This window comes from Ictalurus furcatus, chromosome 11 (genome assembly GCF_023375685.1).
Source record: "Ictalurus furcatus strain D&B chromosome 11, Billie_1.0, whole genome shotgun sequence".
Lineage (NCBI taxonomy): Eukaryota > Metazoa > Chordata > Actinopteri > Siluriformes > Ictaluridae > Ictalurus > Ictalurus furcatus.
The window spans coordinates 22,173,354-22,196,999 of NC_071265.1; the positions used below are offsets into that span (position 1 = coordinate 22,173,354).

General features: G+C 38.6%; 1 protein-coding gene across 2 annotated transcripts in view; it reads left to right on the forward strand.

Moving 5' to 3' along the window:
• erbb3a (erb-b2 receptor tyrosine kinase 3a) overlaps positions 1 to 23,566 on the forward strand; it is a 28,182-nt gene extending 4,616 nt beyond the window's left edge. Inside the window, exons 2-28 of one of the 2 annotated variants that reach the window (XM_053636027.1) lie at positions 3,615 to 3,769; positions 4,823 to 5,009; positions 8,788 to 8,913; positions 9,880 to 9,942; positions 10,121 to 10,239; positions 10,481 to 10,622; positions 11,200 to 11,313; positions 11,740 to 11,857; positions 11,990 to 12,063; positions 12,163 to 12,253; positions 12,838 to 12,855; positions 13,337 to 13,548; positions 13,888 to 14,020; positions 14,293 to 14,386; positions 14,609 to 14,766; positions 15,832 to 15,888; positions 16,009 to 16,150; positions 17,548 to 17,667; positions 17,781 to 17,879; positions 18,786 to 18,971; positions 19,704 to 19,941; positions 20,049 to 20,195; positions 20,759 to 20,856; positions 20,983 to 21,165; positions 21,339 to 21,398; positions 21,503 to 21,779; positions 21,913 to 23,566. In XM_053636027.1, coding sequence (XP_053492002.1) covers positions 3,615 to 3,769; positions 4,823 to 5,009; positions 8,788 to 8,913; positions 9,880 to 9,942; positions 10,121 to 10,239; positions 10,481 to 10,622; positions 11,200 to 11,313; positions 11,740 to 11,857; positions 11,990 to 12,063; positions 12,163 to 12,253; positions 12,838 to 12,855; positions 13,337 to 13,548; positions 13,888 to 14,020; positions 14,293 to 14,386; positions 14,609 to 14,766; positions 15,832 to 15,888; positions 16,009 to 16,150; positions 17,548 to 17,667; positions 17,781 to 17,879; positions 18,786 to 18,971; positions 19,704 to 19,941; positions 20,049 to 20,195; positions 20,759 to 20,856; positions 20,983 to 21,165; positions 21,339 to 21,398; positions 21,503 to 21,779; positions 21,913 to 22,706 — 4,205 coding nt within the window. In that variant the 3' untranslated portion in view covers positions 22,707 to 23,566. The remainder of the gene's footprint in view (positions 1 to 3,614; positions 3,770 to 4,822; positions 5,010 to 8,787; positions 8,914 to 9,879; positions 9,943 to 10,120; positions 10,240 to 10,480; positions 10,623 to 11,199; positions 11,314 to 11,739; positions 11,858 to 11,989; positions 12,064 to 12,162; positions 12,254 to 12,837; positions 12,856 to 13,336; positions 13,549 to 13,887; positions 14,021 to 14,292; positions 14,387 to 14,608; positions 14,767 to 15,831; positions 15,889 to 16,008; positions 16,151 to 17,547; positions 17,668 to 17,780; positions 17,880 to 18,785; positions 18,972 to 19,703; positions 19,942 to 20,048; positions 20,196 to 20,758; positions 20,857 to 20,982; positions 21,166 to 21,338; positions 21,399 to 21,502; positions 21,780 to 21,912) is intronic. The other variant, XM_053636028.1, reaches the window with a different exon arrangement.
• The last annotated feature ends 80 nt before the right edge of the window (positions 23,567 to 23,646 follow it).

A 23,646-nucleotide genomic window follows, 5' to 3' on the forward strand; every position in this document is an offset into this window, starting at 1 on the left:
TGCCCATGTTGGAAAAAACCCCAATAGAAACCATCATGGAATTTCGAATGGTTATAATGGAGATAGTATTGATTTTAATGGAAATTGTAATTGTCCCTGTGGGTCTCTTCTGTGATGGTTCCTATTGTTTTGTTTTTTTTTTCTCCAGCAGGGGGATCTTAAAACCATTTAATATAAAATATTTTCATGTTTAAATCATCACGTCCTTTGAAAGATACCCCCAAGACAAAGTGGTGACAAAGTGTATTGTAAGCAAGTGTTCTTATGCTGTTTTGCCTTGAAGACGTGACTGAACGTTTGTGCTGTAGCTGTTATATAAACAGATGTAATCAGTTGCCAGTAGTCATTGTGAACATGGTTGTGAGTCAATGCATTGTGTGTCAGAAACTCCCACTCAGTGTTAATGCCATTACATTAAGCATAAGGGAAGACAGCACATACTGTGCAAGCCTCCTCATTTGCCTCTAGACTAAAAGGTCATTGTAAAAATAAAAACAAACAGCCTTTTCACATAACCACATTGAACACTATTACTTTCTCTATTTGTTGTAGGATCCATGTGCTTGTTTATCTGAATTCACCCAGATGCTTGCTCTTTTCCTAATTTTTAAACATTTTCTCACATATTTTGAATTAATTCCACAAGCACTTGGCAGAATTAAAATAATGTCCAGGTATGTAGTAAAGTGTGTGGGTGTGTGGGTGGGGGGAGGTCTGGCTGACCCAGCCTAACGGAGATAAACAGATTTCACAGCACCTGCAGTGCAGCTTGAACACTTTTACATGCACACAGAGTGCAGTTCAAAGTAAATCCGACTGAAATCGGTTGACATTTACTTGGTTGAATTTTTTAACTAATAGAAAAGGTATGTAGCTACAAAATTCAGGAGTGTGGAGTGAACCCGCCTGCAGCTCTGCAGATTTTAAGGGGTTAAATCGGATGGTGTGGTTCTTGTGCATTTTTTTCTGTCAGCAGCAACATATGCAGATCAGAAAAAGACCGCGTCAGCTATTAAAACGACATGCACCTGAACCCAGTTACAGCAAACACACACACACGCCTAAGCAAGAATGCATGCATGTAGAAAAACACACACATACACACACACATATGCGTACACACACGCACACATATGCGTACACACACACGCACACACGCACACACAAACGCATACCTGATAAATCAGGAGTTATTTGACCACACCTATTCTTGCCCTAGGAACAGAGTGACCTGTGAACTGTGTCTCCTGAGTGCAAAACAAAGTTATCAAGTGAAGTGTCTGTGCTTGTGTGTGTTTGTGTGTTAATCTGTTTTGGATTGATGCCAAGTTTCTGTTTACCACTGTTATCATTCCTGTTTTATTCAACTTGTTTGTGCCTTTTTACTTTATTATTCCTTTCTTATTCCTGATCTCTCTCTCTCTCTCTCTCTCTCTGTGTTAGGTTATTTTGCTCTGTTTGTGTATTAGTGCATGTACACCAACTGTGGATTACCGAACGGTGTATTCTTGACTGGGAAATAGAGCTAATGTTAAGTAGAGAGAGAGAAAGAGAGAAAGAGAGAGATTAGGAGCGCGAGATGTGGAGGACATTTGGGCGGGTTTCTATACTTGTATTCGCGCTCTTTTAGAATGGTTGTATTGTGTTTTTTCTCTTCAGGACATGCACGAATGCACACACACACTCACACACACACACACAGAGACCTCTGTAAGCAAGACTCAGAGATAACATTGTCATGCATTAGTGAGTAATTGAGTCACCAGTGGGTGTGTTTAGCCCCCATACAATGTTTATATTTATATATTAAAGATAATATTTTAAAGATTGCAAACTGGGTATAACAATGTAACAAATACAGCAATTTTTAATCTGATTAATTCCATATCTGCACTGATATGTTTGCTGTGTTTAACAGTTAAACTGCAAATATAATCGATCTACATCTTCAGTATGAATATGTTCTGAATATGAAATAAGTGTTTTAGTTGGGATGAAATGTTTAAGTTAACTGTATACAGATTATCTTTATTCTTAACCAAGAATATTTTGGTTATAATATATTGGTTAATATATTTTTAATCACTGCAGTCAAATTTACATTTTACATTGTGATACGGAATGTTTCTATGTTTGATTATTCATTTATATATTTATTTAATCCTAATTATCTGGTGCTTTTTCTAAACCACCCATGGCCTGTTAGATAGCTTGATTTTATGTAAATAAATGAAATAAATTAATACATCTGGATAGAGGAGTATACAGTACAATAACAATAGCTGCGTTTACATGGACAACAATAATCCACTCTTAATCCGATTAAGACCATACTCTAATTAAGAAACTAGCATGTAAACAGCAATTTTTACTTACCTTAATCTAATTAAGGTCATAATCGAAGTAAGCAATAATATAATTAAGACAGGTGGAGTACTCCTGTTTTAGTCGCATTATGGACGTGTAGTAGTGACATGTAAACACCTTAATCACATTATGAGAATCATGTGTGAGTTTTCACCGCATTTTGCAACAGGACACAATCACACACGGCAGTTTTACGTTTTACGGCAAACAAGAGAGTTCGGCTGTGTCCCAAATCGCATACTTTCCTACTATAGGCCTGTAGTGGGGAAAAATACATGTATCTCGGCTACTATATAGACGGTAACTACGCGATTTGGGACACACCCACCGCTTCAAGCAGTTGTCTATTAGCCCGTACAGCATGACAAATAATTAACTGCACTTAAAGCGTTCGTAAAAAAAAAATAAAAACACCCAAAACTGTATACGGTACCATAACGAAGACGAACTGTATGTTGATACATGAAATTCTGGAGGGACGTCGGATGGTGTGGCGCGGTGACGTAATGACGCGGGCTGTTAATCTAATTATGTTCTAAAACATGTAAGACGGGAACATGACAGGAGTATTCTAAAAGCGACTCATGTAAACACCTTAATCACATTATTATCTTAATCAGAGTAAGGTCAATAATTAGATTACTGCTGTCCATGTAAACGTAGTCAATGAAAAGTGTCTGCATCTGTGTATTTCTTTAAAAAAATAGTTAATTTTATTCCAGAATTCAAAAAAGTCTGTTTTGCTGAGCTGAGTCTGTCTGAGTTTGTTCACATGAAATGCAGATTATGGGTGCTTTGTGCTTTGGGAACAGTGTGTGAGTTTCCGCAGCCACGGTTAGGTGTGTTAGGGTCTAATGTTTAAGCAGTTTTTTTTATCATATGATTTATATATTGAGTTTGTTCCTGGAAAACTGCTGCTTGTAATTTCTGTAAAAGCAGCAAAGCTCAAATCAAGACCAGCAGTACCAAGTGCTTTCTTCCTGTTAGTAGCTTATTTGATCCGCATTGAATTTCTATGAAAATATACATTTGAATGGCAAAGTAGAAAGCCTCTTCAGTTTCTCTCTCTCTCTCTCTCTCTCTCTCTCTCGCGCTCTCTCTTTCTCTGTGTCTCTCACTTGCTCTAGTGCTATCATCTTAGATGTCCATGCTAATAGAGTCTTCTCTCTTTGTGTGTGTGTGTCTCTCTCTCTCTCTCTCTCTCTCTCTCTCTCTCTCTCTCGCTCTCTCTCTCTCTCTCTCTGCAGCCATGTGTTCAGGCACTCAGAACATGTTGAGTATGACAGGAAATTCAGACCTGCAGTACCAGCAGATGAAGGAGATGTACACCGGCTGCCAGATCGTCATGAGCAACCTTGAAATCACTCACATGGAACACTACCGTGATTTCTCTTTCCTGAAAGTAGGAGAAGTTTGTGTGTATGTGTCTGTGTGTGTGTTTGTGTGTGTGTGTGTGTGTGTGTGCGTGTGTGTGTTTGAGTGTGTGTCAGACACACCTCGGATATATTACAGGAAGATCATTTTCTTAACGTTTCTTCGTGAGAACTAAGCCCTAACATTTACCAGTCAAGTAAACAACATAATATGTAGCTGTAAATGTACATGTTGCATATACTGTACCAGTCCCTCCAGGATTGAGCGAATTTGCGATCGCAGAAATTAAAGCAAATTCAAGGAAACGCCGCAATATTCACAGGAGCTTGCAATTTTTCTAAATTACCAGAGATGTTTTGCAGATTTGGGCCAAGATGCATCATGTGACATCATCACAACGCGCATTCAGCCAAAGCCACCTTCCAATCACGTGCGTCGAACATGAATACAGCTAAAAGGTCTCATTAACCAACAGACATCACTGTGAAAATCCGTACAAAACAATTTCATGCAATTTTTCCAGTATAAGTGGTTTTCCATAAAAAAAGCACAAAAAAAACTCCACAAATTGCATCACAAATTTGGAAAATAGTCGCAGTATTATCAAGCATTTTTGGCAATCAATCTCATAAAAAAACCTTGTGAAATCCTGTACGGCCTGCTGTACATAGATTAGACACGGCAATGCACAATTTTTTTTAGAGCACTTGTTGTAGGTTATAGCCTGGCTATAGTTTTAAGCAACCATGAAAATATTTAAATATGAAAAATATGGATATATGTATGTGTGTGTGTGTGTGTGTGTGTGTGTGTGTGTGTGTGGTGAGTATGTACCACAAACTCAATGGTCGTTCAATGGTGAGCTGATTCTTTCATCATGTCTCGTTCATCAACATCATGTAACCTAGTCATGTTGCCTGAAACTTGTGCTTGGTCATAAGAGTTCCTTCTGTAAGATGATGGAAGAGGCTTACAGCAAAACACACTAATAACTACAATTAGAAATGTTTCTCTAATCGTAATGGTTCTATTTCTCCCTCTCTCTCTCTCTCTCTCTCGCTCTCTCTCTCTCTCTCTCTAGTCTATTCGTGAGGTTACAGGTTACGTTCTAATAGCTATAAACCAGTTTCAATACCTACCTTTGGAGCAGCTACGTGTGATCAGAGGAACGTCACTGTATGAAGGGCGCTTTGCTCTTTCTGTCTTACTAAACTACCAGAAGGATGGAGGTTACGGGATAAAGGAGCTTGGCCTTACACATCTGACAGGTATACACAGACGCTATCTCTCTTTCACTCACACACACACACACACACAAACACACACAAACACACACAAATACAGACCTCTATCAGTGTACTTATTCTTTCTGTGACCCAACACACATTTTGCGACTACTACATCCCCCCACATCTGTCTACCTGGCGACAGGCGTGGCTCTAAGTAGAGGTATGTAGGTCAACAGAGGCATTTAAGTGTGTATCTTAACTCTGGACAACCCGCCCAACAGACTCATTAGGAGTTCCATTACATAACCCTGCTCATCTGGATTCTGTAATTGCAAAGAGTTCATAAAAACAACCAAGGTTATCAAAAACTTTTTTACATTGTTGTGTATCTGGTTATATTGTGAGTAATTCTATTTCAAGACAAATTTCTTAAAAGATATTTTTTTGTTTTTCTACACTTTATCCTTACATTATTAAATGCAATAACTTTAGCCTGACTCTAAACGATCTCTGAAAAGAAATCTGTAGTAAACAATACTCTTTTATTTCTTTCACCTGGAAACCTAGACACTATATATATATATATATATATATATATATATATATATATATATATATATATATATATATATATATATAGTTTGTCCCGTCCAGGGTGTATTCCCAGATCTACGGCAACCCTGACCAGGATAAAGTGGCTATTGAAGATGAGTCAATACATTTCCACTGACTAAAATGTTATAGAATGGCAAATAAATAAAGAATTCTAAATCTAAACACAAATACAGGCATGTGAAAAAATAAATACACCCTATGGAAATTGCTGGCTTTTGTGACATATTTGGACAAGCAAACATTTGAAGTTGATATACTTGAACAAAACCACAAGGAAAATGAGCTTTTTCAATCATTTATTCAACAGAAATATCAATAGATGTGATATTCTTCTGTGGAAAAAGTAAGTGTACCCTTGGCCTCAGAAGATAGTATTGCCACCTTTAGCAGAAATCACTTCCTGTAGGCGTTTTGCATAATTGTCCACAATTTTTGGAATTTATGACCACTCTTCCATGCAAGATTCTTTCAGTTGCAAGATGTTTGAGGGTTTTTCTTGCATGTACTGCCCATTTCAAATCCCCCCACAACATTTCAATGGGATTCAAATCCGGGCTTTGACCCGGCCATTCCATAACCCTCCATTTTTTCTTTTTGAGCCATTCCTTGGTGGATTTGCAAGTGTGCTGGACAAATTGGCAGTTGTTGGAAATCTGCATCACTTGTAGATTATTTTCCTTACTGTGGAATGATGTATTTCAAATAATTTGAAGATCTTTTTAAATCCCTTGCCAGACTCATAAGCATCCACAACCTGTTTTCTGAAGGCCTTACAGAACTCTTTAGATCTTGGCATGATGACACCACACACCTCAATAACAAAGGGAACACCAGACACTAGATATGAGAGGAGTATAAATAAGGCAGGTTCCACCTGCACTCCCTAAGCAGGTTCTGATCACTGGCACCCAATCTTCAACATCTGATTCTAATTTTATGGATTTGAAAGTGTGATAAATGTAGGGGTGTACTTACTTTTTCCATGTGACTGATCTGTTTTTTTGTTCATTAAACTTGTGAAACTTAATACAAAATGTACATTTTATGTGTCATTTGACAGAGTGTATCGCGTTTATTAATAGGCACTGTTTCAAAGAGGATCAAATGTTTGCTTGTCCAAATATGTCAAAAAAGCCAACAATTTCACATGACTGTATGGTGTGTGCTACATGGACCCAAATAGAGTGATAAAGATTTTGGCCTTTTCCAATTAGATTAGGTCTTCAATTGTTCCAATTTTTTTTTTTTACATTTCTAAATTCAATAAACATTCAATAATATCCATCCATCCATCCATCCATCCATCTTCTATACCGCTTAGGGTCACGGGGGAACCTGGAGCCTATCCCAAGGAGCATCGAGCACAAAGCGGGGTACACCCTGGACAGGGTGCCAATCCTTATATACACATTCACACACCCATTCATACACTACGAATCAACCTGCCATGCATGTCTTTGGACTGGGGGAGGAAACCGGAGTACCCGGAGGAAACCCCCGCAGCACGGGGAGAACATGCAAACTCCGCACACACAGGGCCACGGTGGGAATCGAACCCCCAACCCTGGAGGTGTGAGGCGAATGTGCTAACCACTAAAATGAGGTCATTTACAGAAAAAAGCTCAAATATAGAGTTTTCAAAAACATGTGAAATGCACAGAAAGTAACCTGAGCTCGGGATCAAGTCAGGCACCCTGGAGCTGTGAGGCAGCAACACTTCACCACAATGCCACCCAAAAGAACACTGAGAGCAAAAGAAAAAGAGCAATAACACTTAATAATGAAGAAAGAGGAACAGATGTAGAGAAAGAAAAGGCAGAGTTTAATTTGAACAAAAGGCATAGTAAATGCTGAGTGTGGATTAAATCTGGGGTATTCATAAAACGCTGAATGAACAAGTGCAAAAATATAACTATGCAAAATGTATACAGACTCTCCTTTTGAAAATAGAGTAATAGAAATTTTCCAAGATTCATCTGGATGCCCCTGCATTGTTCTGGGTTGGACCCTGAATGCCTTCACATGCCACAAACACCTCTGAACCAAACCACATACTACAGGAAATTCCAGTTTTCCTGTTTACTCTGAAATCTGACCTATAATGTAATGTATAGCTCATTTTTAAGTTCTACAGTAGGTGTGTATTTACAGTGTGACTGTTAACTGTCACAGAGATAGTTTCAGGTTCAAGCCCATACCTGCTCCACTCAGTCTACTGCCACAAGGATGGCTTCTGTTAAATATGTGTGTACGTTTGTGAGTGTGAGTGCATAGCTGTACCTGGAGGTACCAGTATAGTGCATCCTGCTGATGTGTGTGTGTGTGTGTGTGTGTGTGTGTGTGTGTGTGACCTGATGAAGTAATGCACTGTGTTCATCACTTCATAATGATGAAATGGACAATAGAATAGATATTTTTTTCTTCGCTCTGCATTGCACCAGCTTGTCTAAAATGACATTTTGTCCTGCAAAGTGATCCTAGTTCATTTAGAGTAACTCTTGCCCTTTTCTTTTCATTTCATCTTTCAAGTCAACTGCATTGCAATTGTATAATGCAGTGCAGACTTGCATAAGAAGCTGCAGTTGTAGTTTGTTTTTGTTTTTTTGTGTGTAAATTTTACAATTTGAGAATTGTTACATTTGATAGACATTGTTACACAGTGCTACCCATTGTTACAATTTTGTGACCAGGTTGAACTTACACAACTGGGTACAAGGGGTAATTGATATTGTCGCTACCCAACACAAGATTGCACAACATTCCATTCCACGTTTACAGACTAAAATGTCGAGCTTTGTTTCCAGAGTGTAGGATTGTGCAGTGTCTAGATCGTATGTGATGTGTCTTCTGAGAAAACAATTGTCACCTGTTCTGTTTGATTGTTGTAGATACATGTGTCCTCTTTTACTGGAAGGATATCGCTTCATTGCTTTGGCTGATGTGAAGGATCAGGTTATTCTGAGCACTGATCTATTAGTTAGTTGACCTCTTCCCTGAATAATGACATCACTGTCTGTGATTAAGCCAAACAAAGTCTGGTAGTCTCATAGCGAGCTTTACAATTGTCATACCTAGGGGTGCTGTCATAGATTAGCAGGTTGTTTAGTGTGCTAAAAACAGGAGCATACCCCTAGCAATTATAGTGTTTAATACGTGTAAATGTGCTGGATGTGTTTTTCACATTTCTGTCATGTGTGCATAGAAATTTTGGAAGGGGGCGTACAGATCATCAAGAATGAGTTCCTGAGCTATGCACCACAGGTCAACTGGCTGGATATTGTAAAGGACAGCGGAGCTGAGGTCATCATTCAGGACAACGGACCAGAGCGTAAGTGACATTTAAAGCTGCATACAGCACAATCATGTCATAGCAACATAAGAGCGCATTAACTGGTATCATTTAAATTATAAAATGACCTTCATGCCAATGAAAACATTACATACGTTTGCTGTATTGCTAATTTGGATAGGAATTAACCATTTTTTGCCCGTAGGCACTCAGTTCCCTATTACAGGGTCAGAAATAATTGCGTCAGCACTGATTTGCATAGTGTTGTGTGACAGTCATTGTTTGCAACTTACTTTAGTCCAACATTTCTTCTACATCCTCACTCTTGAGATACATTTCCTAGCAAATAATGTCAAAATGGTATTTTCCTCAATTCAAATCAAAGCTTAAAATTTCAGTACCACTTCATTGTGTAGATATGCACTCTTTATGTCACCCCACTTCAATATAAATAGGCCACTTCCTCCAAATACTAACTAAATACAGCTGACCAAATTTTATTATCAATAACAAATAAGAACCAGCAAGAGGTGTGGTCCTAATTGTAAATCAGCCATACAGTAAATTCTGTCCTAAAGGTTCATACATGTCAGTATGAACATGTTCCACACACATGAGCACACAGGAATGCAGTAAATTCATTCCTTGTACCTTCTGTCAGCGCGAAACCTAATTGTCTACCATTTTTAAAAAAATTTATAATAATAACTGAACAACTGACACACATTCACTATTTAAAGGGATTAAGAGGACCTGATTTGATATCACAGCAGGCTTCCTAGCTACACCACTCGATAATGTATTCATTTATTAAGTTGAATCCTACTACTATCTGCATTTTGTTTTTTATATCTACTACTGCCTGTATAATGCTGCGATCGTATGTGCTTTTTTCTGCGTGTGCCATGATCAGTAAAATAGAGGTTAACATACAGTATCATATTCATATCCAGACATGGAATTTTAATGACCAGTTCCTTTTGTTGATTCTGTTTTCCTGTTTAGTTCCATGTCATGAATCTTGTGATGGACAATGCTGGGGTCCAGGCAGAGACAGCTGTCAGACTTGTGAGTTTTAACTTCTCCACTTCCTCTCTCTTTCTCTCTTTCTCTCTCTCTCTCTCTCTCTCTCTCTCTCTCTCACACGCACATACACAGAAGGCTTCTAGCTCTGTTCTGTCATCTCTCAGTATGTGTATCTGTCTCTCTGTGTAACACACATTTACATTCTCTTTATCTCTCACAGTGACTAAACTGGTGTGTGCACCTCAATGTAATGGCCGCTGTTTTGGCCGAAGCCCCAGTGAATGTTGCCACATCGAGTGTGCAGGAGGCTGCACGGGGTCACAGGACACCGACTGCTTTGTAAGCTCAAACGCACTCATGCACACACTCATCATGTTTATATCTATGGCATTGAAACAACACTTTGTAAACCTGTAGCTTATAAACAAGTGCTTTTTAAATCAGTTATGTGAGATAACTGCACTGTTTTCACTGCCCCACACACCTCAGCTGGCTAATGAAGTGCTTGTAAAAGTACAAGGTTTATGAATAATTACTGAAAAATATTTCTTCATGTGTGTCTGTACGTGTACACGTGTAGGCCTGCAGGAATTTCAACGACACTGGCTCCTGCGTGCCTCAGTGTCCTCAGGGTGTGATATACAATAAAATGACGTTTAAACTGGAGCCGAACCCAAATGAGAAATATCAGTATGGCTCGGTCTGTGTAGCCCAGTGCCCCCGTAAGTACTGTTACAATCCTCTTCATTTCACCTATGTAAAAGAAACCTTTTCATTGTCCAAATGTTTGTTTGATTTTATTTATATATATATATATATATATATATATATATATATATATATATATATATATAATCAAAGTACTCAGAGTTATCAGGGAGGATGATGTTTTTGCCACTGAAGTGCAATCACCAATTAATTACCATGATCAGTTGATAAATTTTTTAGCAAATGAGTTAATAAAAAAAGAGGTGTGCAAATTGATGGACAGGTACCTAAAACAAGAGCTAAATTAATCCATAATTTGATCATTTAAAAAGGAGTTAAAATAAATAAATTCATGATGAAAAATAGTTGATCAATTGATAAATAAAAAATGACAATAAACATATTTATCATATGATAAACATGTTTACATGTATTATTATTATTATTATTATTATTATTATTATTATTATAAGTAGTAGTAATTTTAGTCAGGGATCAGGAAAAGGTGTAAAAACTATAGAACATAATGACCTAAAGGTAATGTTTTGATGACCTGAAGGTACCTGTTCTGTCTTTCTCAATCTCTTTTAGCTAACTTTGTGGTAGACGGATGTTCATGTGTTAGCAACTGCCCTCCGGATAAAACAGAGGTGGACAAGAAAGGAGTGAAAAGGTGTGAACCATGTGGTGGCCTTTGTCCAAAAGGTAGCATACAAAACACACATACATACACACACACACACACACACACACGCATGCACGCATGCACGTACCCACACACACACACACTCACTCACTCACTCTCTCACACACACACACACACACACACACACACACACACATGCATTCACATATACCCACACCCACCAACAGCAAACAGTGAACCTATTCACACCACAGAGACAGCTCAATGCAATCTCACAGGCTTTTTCAAGTTCATGACCTCGTATATAAGTTCATCTCCATTCAATTCAATGAGCTCTCTCTCTCGCTCTCTCTCTCTCTCTTTCTCTCTTTCTCTCTGTCTCGCTCACTTGTTTGCTCTCAATCTCTCCCTCACTCTCGCTCGCCTTTTAACTCTCAATCTCTCTCTTTCTCTCTCTCTCTCTCTCTCTCTCTCTCTTTCTAAAGTGTGTGAAGGTACTGGCTCACCCACCAGGCAGACAGTGGACTCTCAGAACATAGACAGTTTCATAAACTGCACTAAAATTCAAGGCAGCCTCCATTTCCTCATCACAGGCATTAAAGGGTAAGTGGTGCCAAAGGTTGGCAGGCCAACTTCAGAAGACCACTGTCATGATTTTTAACTGCACAAACATAAATGCCGTATGATGAGATATGCAGGAATGCGTGTCTGTAACCAGCTGTCTATGATTTACAGTGATCCATATAACAACATCTCAGCTCTTGACCCCAAGAAGCTCAAAATCTTCAACACTGTTAGAGAAATCACAGGTTTGTCTGTTTCCGTGTGTCCATCTGTCTGATAAGTGCATGCATTTCTTGCACTGTTGCTAGTCTGCAACGCATGACAATCATTTGTTCACTTGCCAGATTTTCTGAGCATTCTGTCATGGCCTGAAGAGATGGAAGATTTGTCAGTGTTCTCCAATCTATCAACGATACAAGGCCGAAATAATTACAAGTAAGAGATGGCCTTCATGTGTTGCACCACACCTGTGTTCTTGATCTGTGTGGGTACATATTAGCCCTGTATTTTTATATGGAAAACCATTTGGAAGCAACATTAACTGCCAACGTGAACCATAACAGTAAACATTTTTTCAAGTGATAATAGACAGTGATATATTTCTTACCATTGTTTTTGCATTTTATTGCTACCCGATTATCATAAAGGCTTGATTAGCAGAATCATTTGTTTTAAATTAGGAGTTTGTAAAACATTAACCACTGATCAATATAATGAACTGTTTTCAAGCAATGCTCTTCAAATATAATACATTAATGTAAGCGTGTATCACTACAAGCAAGTTATTTTGGAAATAATATAATATATATAGTAATATATATATGTGTGTGTGTATAACATGACAGGATTGATTTTTCTTATAGTGTTGACCGATAGCAAAGTAGATACAGTATAGTCTTTTAGAAATATTATCATTGTTTCATGTGTTTCACATCCTAAATGTCTACCCTGTCTACCTTTCTCCTTCTACTTCATCTCTCTCTACTCCACTTTTAATTTGTCCCTTCTTCCCCTGTCAGAGGAGTGAGGAAGACGAGGTAGGATTCCTTGACCTGACTAACTTTCTTCACCTCCTGCCTGATCAAGCAGAAACCTTAAACTTGTGTGTGTTTCCATGGGTGACCAAATGACTGGATTATATTCTCTTTGTCACTATCTGGTTCCCGTTTCGATTACAATGCATGGTTTTCACCGGGTTATTTCACTGCTTTCAGAGGATTTGGATGCATGTTTGATTGTAGTGCACACATTTCAGTTTGATCAACTTCAATACAAATACCATTGGGAGTTTTAAATAAAATCCTGTTGTAAGGTAAATGGTACATTTCCATACTTGGGATGTGCCTTCTATATCTCACTGATGTGCTCATACTGCTTTCATGGTTGCTTCTTGGTGACGGTCCAAAGCCAGTGGGTGGTGGAAAACCAAGGGGTCTTTATCTGTGATTTTGAATCATAAAGCCTAATACAGATAAAAGGCAATCTCCTGGAAAAAAAAACCCTTGTTTTTGTCACTAGGGGCTACTCTCTGCTGGTGATGAGACTACCTACACTGAAATCGTTGGGTCTGCGCTCTCTGAAGAGGATCAATTATGGTGGCATCTATATAGCACAGAATTCGCAGCTGTGCTACCACTATACCGTAAACTGGACGCGCCTGTTCGGCCAACGTCCCCAGCGCCAGCGGAAAGCCCTTGACATCAGAGATAACCAGCTTCAAGACGAGTGTAGTAAGTGTGTGTGCATGTATCTACTCTTGAATAGATCCAGCTAGACAACACATAAATATTGCTCTGCTGGGGCTCATTTTAACCTGCATTTTTCATGATGATACACCAAACACACAGTCCCCAGAATGGCAAAAAATCTAACAATGAGCTGACAACCTTAGAGTTTTATTTAGATAAGGGAAAATCCACATCTGTTCTTTACCCAAATAATGTCTATAATATAATTGGTAAAAACTACTCACATACTGTGATGCATACTAGTCTCAAAGATGTGTTAAAAGTTATCAGACAGTAACAGTAGCACCTGTGTGTGTGTGTGTGTATGTTGCTGATAAACAGTCAAGGAGGGCCGTGTGTGTGATCCACTGTGTTCGTCCGATGGCTGTTGGGGTCCAGGGCCAGACCAGTGTCTCTCTTGTAAGAATTACAGCAGAAAAGGAACCTGTGTGCCACACTGCAACTTCTTAGAAGGGTTAGTCTTTTGTGTGTGTGTGTGTGTGTGTGTGTGTGTGTAGTTTGTTTGAACTGTCTTATTATGGGCTAAAGTTTATTTTTTTTCTCAACATGCACACAAGAACCAAATTATAACCAATTACTGAAGTTCAAGTTATAGTTTAATGTGGTTATAGCTATATGTAACCACAGTAAATCATTCGTCAGTGTCCAACCACTGTACATATACTATCACAACAGTGCTTTGCTGGGCTGTGCAACATATGGAGACATATGCATTTCTAATGACAGGGCAAAGAGGGAGTTTGCCGGGCCAAATGGAGAGTGTATGCCATGTCACTCCGAGTGTGCGGTGCAGGAGAACAGACACACCTGCAGAGGACCGGTACTGTGACCTCTATACTGTTTTTTGACACACTCCTTGTTTTCTTGCATTTCTCACTTTTCTCCCAATCATGCAGCACTGTAAAACTGTAGAAATAAATAAATAAATAAATAGACATTTTAATGGACTGTGACACAAGTTGATTTGTAGGCGTTTCAAAGCATTCAAAGTAATCTCTCTCTCTCTCTTTCTCTCTCTCTCTCTCTCTGTGTTGTACTCTAGGGGGCAGATCAGTGTGAAGTGTGTGCGAGTCTGCAAGATGGGCCACACTGTGTCTCTTCATGCCCAGAAGGAGTTATGGGAGAAAAACGGGTTGTCGTTTATAAATTCCACGACACCCAAAGAAAATGCCAGTCCTGTCATGCCAACTGCACTCGCGGGTGAGTTCATAGTGTGAATTATAGTGAAATGGGGGGGGGGGGGCTAACCATCTACCACAGATACATATTTTTGAGTTTCCTCTTCACATGACTGTTCTTTGCTGATGCTGACTTGATAGGCTTGTTGTCATGTAATTCCCCCTTAGCGTGAACATGCTTCCATGTCTTTTGTTTTGATTTGATCTCCTCTCACGTGTGTTTTGTTTTGATTGTAGTCCTGTCTCTGCCCCTGCCATGTCACTGGTTTATTTCCCTATAGTGTATTGATGGTTTTGTATTAGTTTCTGATCAGTTTATCTATTTAAGCCCTTCTGTTTCTTTGTCTCTTTGTCTTCGAGCCGTGTTTTTACCATGTTTCTGGTTTCCAATTCTGTGTTCCTGTTTCTTGTCATTTCCTGGTTTTTGATCTGTGTCTATGCCTTAATTACAAGTTTTTTGTGGTAGTTAAGGCAACTAGAGTTTTGTCCCATGCATGGAATAATGTTGACATAGATATTTGGAATGCCCTATATAAAATCCACACTGATCTCACAAAATTGCATATGTGGACTTAGTCATAGTTATAGCGTTATGTTTTTTGTTCATCAAAGTAAATGTCAAATTAAGAGTGTGAAACCCCCAGGGTTTACCCAGGGTACATAAAAAGCCAGTCGGTTTCCTGAGGGTTTGAGCTATCCATGAGCAATTAGGTGGAGACTAACTATGTCAGCATAAACAAAAATTAATCACATCTATGAAAGGAAATTATACAGATCTAGAGATTAATTTACAAATATCTTTGACCGAAGATTTAATTAAAGTGTTTTTAAACGTAACAATATACACACGTCATAACTAATCAAACAGGTTTTCTGTTCTTTTCTCAGTTCCTCATAACTTTTAGGTTGAAAACATTGGAGTACACTTCCTTTAATACATGATACACAGATACCTTATATTACATCCATGACATAATAACGACTTTAGAACATCTTATCTTTTCACCACAAAGAGTAATGGTTTAAAACTAAATAGGATAGGCTTACTTCAATTCAGCAGATTAATTTTTAATTTTTTGGGTTTCAGATGCTCTGGACCAAGTTTGAGAGACTGTGTGGAATCCCCCAAGAGAGCTTCATCTGGGTGTGTGTCTCCCTCTGCTGGTCAAAAGCACCATTACATTATGTTTTTGTATTGTATATTTAGTTAGGATTAATAATCTTTAACACTGGTGTGTGTGTGTGTGTGTGTGTGTGTACACAGGTTGCCAGTGATTGCCATTGTCTTGGGTGCTATAGCTTGTGTGCTGGTGGGATTCTTTGTGTTTGTGATGGCTGCTCTATATCGCCGCAGTCTGGCCATCCGACGCAAACGTGCCATGAGGAGATATCTCGAGAGTGGAGAGGTTTGTGCAGTGCCCTCCACTAATCTTGGCACCCTTGGTAAATATGATCAAAAGAGGCTGTGAAAATTGTCTTTATTGTTTAACCGTTTGATCTTTTGTTTAAAAAATTTGCAAAAATACTCTGCTCTCATGGATATCGAACAATTGCTCAAGTGTCTTCAGTTTGCCAGACACTACTGGAATTTCAAGTGGGATCGGTTTCTATGGTCAGATGAAACCAAAATAGAGGTGGTTTTGGTATGCACAGAGAGGTAGCCATATGGAAAAGTACCTCATCCCCACTGTTAAATATGGTGGTGGCTCTTTAATGTTTTGGGACTGTTTTTCTGCCAGAGGACCTGGACATTTTTTAGGATACATGGCATCATGGACTCTATCAAATATCAACAGATATTAAATGAAAACCTGACTGCCTCTGCCAGAAAGCTTACAATGGGCCGTGGTTGGATCTTCCAGCAGGACAATGATCCAAAACATACAACAAAATCAACACAAAAATGGTTTACTGACCACAAAATCAAGGTCCTGCCATGGTCATCCCAGTCCCCTGACTTGAAACCCATAGAAAACCTGTGGGGTGAACTGAAGAGGAGAGTCCACCAGCGTGGACTTCAAAATTTGAAGGATCTGGAGAGATTCTGTATGGAGCAATGGTCTCCGATCCCTCGTCATGTGTTCTCCAACCTCATCAGGCATTATAGGAGAAGACTCAGAGCTGTTATCTTGGCAAATGGAGGTAGCACAAAGTATTGACTAAAAGGGTGCCAATAATTGTTGCACACCTATATTTAACCAAGAATTTTTTTTTTGGATAAACCTGTGTTTTGTTTGTAATTGTTTTATGAGAGCAGAGTATTTTTGTGAATTTTTCGAACAAAAGATCAAAAACTTAAGCAACAAAGACCATTTTTCACAGCCTTCTTTGCTAATAGTTACCAAGGGTGCCAATATTAGTGGAGGGCACAGTATATGTTTTTTTAACATTTATCTAAGAGATAAAATGTCAGTGGCAGACTTCACAGCATAACTAACATTCTTAACCTGTGCTTACATCAAGCAAAACAGCATGACTGGTAAAACAACATTGTAGACACAAAAATGCTGAGTAATTTTTACACATTTCTAGGGATACTGTAAATCGGGCTGAAACCAAAAAATACCACGAGAATTGAAAAAAACAACAACGTAAAAACAAAAACAACAACATATCTTTGATCTCAGCCGCTTCCACTGCCATTGGTTTGTTGTACTTTGGTTGTATGCTGAAATCCATTTGCTGTTTGCATCACATTGGCTGTTTTACATAAACGCCATGTTGTATAGATCTTGTTGAGGAGAGTTTTGCAATTAAATACATAAGTACAATTATATGATCATCGTCTTTTTCATTTCTGTAGAGTTTTGAGCCATTGGATCCTGGGGAGAAAGGGACAAAAGTTCACACTCGCATTCTGAAACCGTCTGAACTCCGAAAGCTCAAACCGCTGGGTACAGGAGTGTTTGGTACTGTCCACAAGGTATATACACCAAAATAAAAGAGTCTAATACCCTTCAGTGTTTAATATAATACAGCTAATATCACACAGTCTTATTACTGTTCACTTCACAAATATTTCTCTCTCTTGCTCAGGGTGTGTGGATTCCAGAAGGAGACACATTAAAGATTCCTGTGGCAATAAAGACTATTCAGGATTGCACTGGTCAACAGACTTTCCGGGAACTTACAGATGTAAGACACACACACACACACACACACAGTCCCCTCCAAAAGTACTGGAACAGCAAGGCCAATGTTGATTGTTTTTGCTTTACACTGAAGACATTTGGATTTGAAATCAAAACATGATTATGAGACGATAGATCAGAATTTCATTTCCTGATATTTACACCTAGATGTATTTTTAAAAATGGCACCTTTTGTTTGAACCTGCCAATTTTTCAAGTGATCAAAAATATTAGAACATGTGACTAACAGGCCCAGGTGTGCCCTGTTAAATTGATTGTTCAAATAGTTAAAGTCTTGTAATGTCTATTCTTGGTCTGCTCTATGAAGCCTAAATTTATTGTTAAAAAGGATAAACCAACATGACCATAGAGACCACAGAGCTTTCTATTGTAGAAAACAAACCATTTTGATCAGAGCCATTGCACAAATAGCCAATACTACAATTTGGAATGTCATGAAAGTGGACATTTTTAGATTGGACAGTTAGTCAGTGGCTCATCGGCTTGATGCAGTTATTGTAAGCAAGGGATATGCAACCAAATATTTATTTATCTTTAAATATATCATTTACTTTAATTCACTTTAAGACTATCTGGTCATATACTTTTGCTCACCTAAAAATTGGCTGGTCTGCCACCAAAGGTGCCATATTCTGTTGTTTAACACATCTAAATGTAAATATCAGGAAACGAAAGCTGAAGTTCTGATCAGTCAATTTGATCTGAAAGCCAAAGGTTTTCAGTGTATAGCAAAAGCAATACACTTTGCCTTGCCTTTCCAATACGTTCGCAGGGGACTGTGTATCCTGACATATCCTAACATAATGATTAAGCAACATACAGATATTGTACAGGCTCTTCAGATCCTTAGAAACCAGTCAGTCAAACAGCCATTCCTTGTGTCTCATAGCACATGTTGACGATGGGCAGTTTGGACCACCCCTACATTGTGCGGCTCTTAGGCATCTGTCCAGGTTCCTGTTTGGAGCTGGTCACTCAGTACATGCCACAGGGGTCCTTACTGGAACATATCAGGCAGCGGAAGAACAATCTCAACCCACAGAGGCTGCTCAACTGGTGTGTACAGATCGCCAAGGTGAGCTGTCTGTGTGTTGGCATTTTTGTATGTGTATGTATATAATCTATGCAGTAAAGTATTATTTAATGAGTAAGGAATAAAAACATGTGCTGCTATAGAAACTGACATTACATGAATTATTTTCCAATAACATCACAAAAAAGTTTTAGTACCTGTTATCTCTTATGTTATAGCAGTTGTAAACAGTCATTCCCAGCCTCCCTTTCTCTCTCTGGAAGTTAATAAGACAAAAACATAAATAATAACCCACCTTGTCATGTTACAGAGAACCCAGAAAAACTCCTCTGATCTGAGGACTCTTTTGTGGCAGAGCATTAGAAAGCTCGGACAGTGCAGACCCCTTTCGTAAAAGTTAAATAAACGTCTCCTCACAGAAAGCTTCACCATATCAATGATTGTACATTTTTTGTTTGGTAAATAACATGTTTTTAATTTTTATTATTATAGTTACAGTAGATTAATAACAATAAACCTGTGGGTTAAATTACAGCCAGCACTATTGCTGGGCTGTTACAGAAAATTAATCAACACCTTTTGACCAATCAGATTTGAAAAGTTAACAAGGTTGTGGTATAATAATATTAATAAATACTCCATACATTAAGATATTTTAATAATAAATAAATATATTCCACAATGTAAGTATATGTGAATGTATACTTTTTTGTGTCAAAATAGACTTAACTGACTGTTCTGTGTTTCTTCCTCTGGACCTCTTTGTACTCTCAGGGTATGTATTATCTTGAAGAGCAGAGGATTGTGCATAGGAACCTAGCTGCCCGGAACATCCTTCTCAAGAGTGACTTCATGGTCCAAATTGCCGACTATGGCATTGCTGACCTGTTTTACCCAGACAACAAGAAATGTTTCTACGAATTGAAGGTGAACCAGACACCAATCAAGTGGATGGCCCTTGAGAGTATTTTGTTCCGCAAATATACGCATCAGAGTGATGTGTGGAGCTATGGTGAGTGCATGTGTGTGTGTGTGTGTGTCAGTTCCAGAGAGACATTCAGAAAGCAAGACTGATGTGTTTTTAATGTGCCATTTATTGGCATCATCCCTTTTGTGTAGGTGTAACTGTCTGGGAGATGATGTCATATGGGGCAGAGCCTTACGCTGCAATGAAACCACGGGAAGTGCCAGATTTGCTGCAGAAGGGAGAGCGTCTGTCTCAACCTCAGATCTGCACGATTGAGGTCTATATGGTTATGGTCAAATGTAAGTCCCCTCAATCTCTTCACCTCTGGGACTATAAGAGAGTTGAGTACTTAAAGTGATAGTTTGCCCTAATACATAAAACATTACACACAGTAACAAGACCCAAAAATATAGACAGATATGATTTCCTTGACCAGGTTTCTTCTTGTCTCACTTGTCATGTTACAGATGTAACAACATTACTACCTAGACTCCCAAGAGAGCGTCTAGATTTTTAAAAATGTATACCATGAGGCCATATAAACATGAACTAGAAAACTAGTGCATAACAAACAAGAAACCTAGATATGAAATAGATGATTTAACATTTAATACAATTAGTGCATAAAATAATTTTATTATTGGGTTAACATCTTTAAAAACTTTTTTTAATATAATGCCAATATGATATGCCAGGATATACCAAGATAATGCCATATTTTATAATGTATATAATGTATATATGTAATAAATATTACCATTATTTACAGAACGTATTTGTCTGGAGCTTTAGCTACTGACTCTAATGTTGATTTATAATGAATCATCACCGTAAAACCTATCATATTTGATTCTCCTGGCAGGCTGGATGATTGACGAGAATGTTCGGCCAAGTTTCAAAGAGTTAGCCAGTGAGTTCAGCCGGATGGCTCGAGACCCACCCCGGTACCTTGTCATCAAAGTAAGGAATCAAAGTAATCTAACAGAACAAATGAACGACCTCATACGATAGACATTTATATGTTTACATATATGTAACTATAGCAATTATAACAGGCTTATTACATTTTAAATTCAAATTTTATAGGGGGAGTGCACTGCTCCTGACCTTGCCTCTGGTGAGTCACATCATCCTGGCACTCAAGTAGACATTCTGGGTGTGGGGCTGGAGGACCAAGAGGATGAGGCACTGGAAGATGGCATGACCACACCTCCTGTGTACCTCACACCATCGAGAAGTCTCTCTAGATTGCGTGTGGATACCAACAGGGTGAGAAACCCACTTGCTAAAATATTTTTTAAAAAAACTAAATCAAACCGCTAGCAAGTTGGAAAAATTAACTGACATAATGGTTTAATTACATGTGAGTTAGTGTGACCTAAATCAGTTTGCTTGTGTTCTTTAACATTTCCTAATATTACCACGTTTTTTATCTTACACAGGCCAGTTTCACTCCTGCTGGTTACCTCCCAATGACCCCTAGTGTAGAGGGCTCTATGCAGGTATGTCTCAATGTGGAATAGTGTCTCCTATGAACGAAACAAATGCCTTCTTTGTATGCTGTAGTCATGTTATATGACACACAATGTTTCTGGTTTTGCTGTAGACGGTGTGGCCACCGCGTTCACGCCTCAACTCTACACGCACTATTTCCGGGAGTTCAGAGGGGCATGGCACCCTGGTAGAACTGGAGATGAATGAAGACGCACTGTTGGCTGGCAGCCTAAGAGCTGTCCAACGTCGGGAGGACAGTGCCTACATTTCTCAGAGGGACAGCCAATCAGGCCCTCCGGACACACCCATTCCTGACACACCATCTCCGTGTACTGAGGGAAAAGAAGACCAAAATGAATATGTATTGCCAGGTGACAGTTCAGATAGAGGTGAGTGAGAATAATTGTGTGTTGCATTTGTGCTTCTGTGCTTCACCATTCATTTTAATGATTTGGTAACCACAGTCAGGCGTACAGTTATAATAATAATGTCTAACAACATCTTCCATCCTTTTCTCTTTAGACACAATGTGTTCTGTACCTTCCCGTGTGACATCGTCTAATGGGAGGTTATCTATGGGTCATTCACGTGAACTTTTAGAGGAGCATGACAGTGGTGAGGAAGCATATGAATACATGAACAATCAAAACCTCCCCCTCAGACACACCACAGGCCAGTTCCAAAACTGCTGTCAGCTAACAAACCGCAATTTCAGCATACACAAACCTCCAAGTGCCAATCATAGGTTATCTATGGAAGGCACAGAAAGCAGTGGAGGCCTCTCTCAGTCCTCCTTGGATGAAAGAAGTTGTAGCAATGCCGAGCTTCCATCGAGTGAAGCTGAATATGCAGAGGCTGACCTAGACCAGGATCTTCAATATGAATATATGGACATTCGTAGTGGCCCAGGGGTCACGGCACCAAACACTCACCCCAGAATGGACCTCGTAAGACAAGGAGGCCATATTTCTTCCAAGAAATCTCTTGAGAAAGACGAGTGCGAAGAGGAAGAGTATCAGTATACAAACCACCAGCCAAGGTTGAGCCGCTCGCTCATGGTTCACGGCATGATAGAAGGAGAGGTGTGTGAATATGAAGAAATGGACTCTCGGGTTGCAGGGGGAAACTCTGGAGCTGAATACCAGAACCTCCAGGAAGCAGGAGAAGAAGATGAGACACAGGGGCAGCCCCGTCATGGAGTCAGGCCATACGTTAAAGGAAGGGGAAAGGGCAAGGACAGGGCAGACAGATGTTTCGACAATCCTGACTACTGGCACAGCAGGTTGTTTTCTAAAGCAAATGCAGTGCGTACATAAGATGGGAGAGAGTTAATGAAATGATAAAGAATACAATAGTGAAATTAGGATGGAACCTGAGTATAAAGGTTTAGTAAATATAGAATAAAGAAAGAAAAGAAAAAACTGTCAGCAATACATATGACAAAAGCAGAAACACATACCTATACTTTTGAATTCATTAAAAAAAAAATTTTTGTTAAAACATAGCAAAGAACTGCGATACTAGTTAATGAATTTTTACAGCCAGTACACTGATCATTGTGTACAAACATATGAACCTCAGTCACTACTAAACAGCCACTCGGCCTCAGGATGCAAACCAGTCTTTATTTTTAACTTACAATGATGAACACAGGTATTGATTCTGTGCAATTGGTTTTGTTTTTTTAATGAATCAGTATGTTTGTTACAGGTGTTTATTCAGTCTTTTCCAAGCTCAAAATGGCAGCTTGCATTGCATCACATGACAAAATTAACAATGAGTCAGGGATGAATGCTTTTTAATACTAATTTTGTACCTTATGTAAATACAAAAGAACATGATGTATACCTATGTAGTATCGTCATACCATTATGTAGCGGTTTGACATATCAACAGTATGTCAAGCACTTAAAGATTTTGGTATTTTGTTCATATTGTAACTGAAATGTTCAGTTGAAAAGCTTTGCTGTTTTGTATGGCTCACCAGAACCAGGTATTGTTTTTCTTTTGTTTCTGTAATTGTGTTTTTTTTTTGTTTTTGTTTTTAAAAAAGTGCTTTTTTATTACACTATAGTTTGTGGCGATGTCATTTTATACATACATACAGTGTATATACATAGTGTGTCAGAAATCTGTTTGTACTTCATATATCGGAAATAAATATTATATTGTTATAAGTTGCATTTATTTACAACATTGTGTCATTTTATATTAATGTTATTTATTGTCACTATAAACTTTATTAATACCTATATA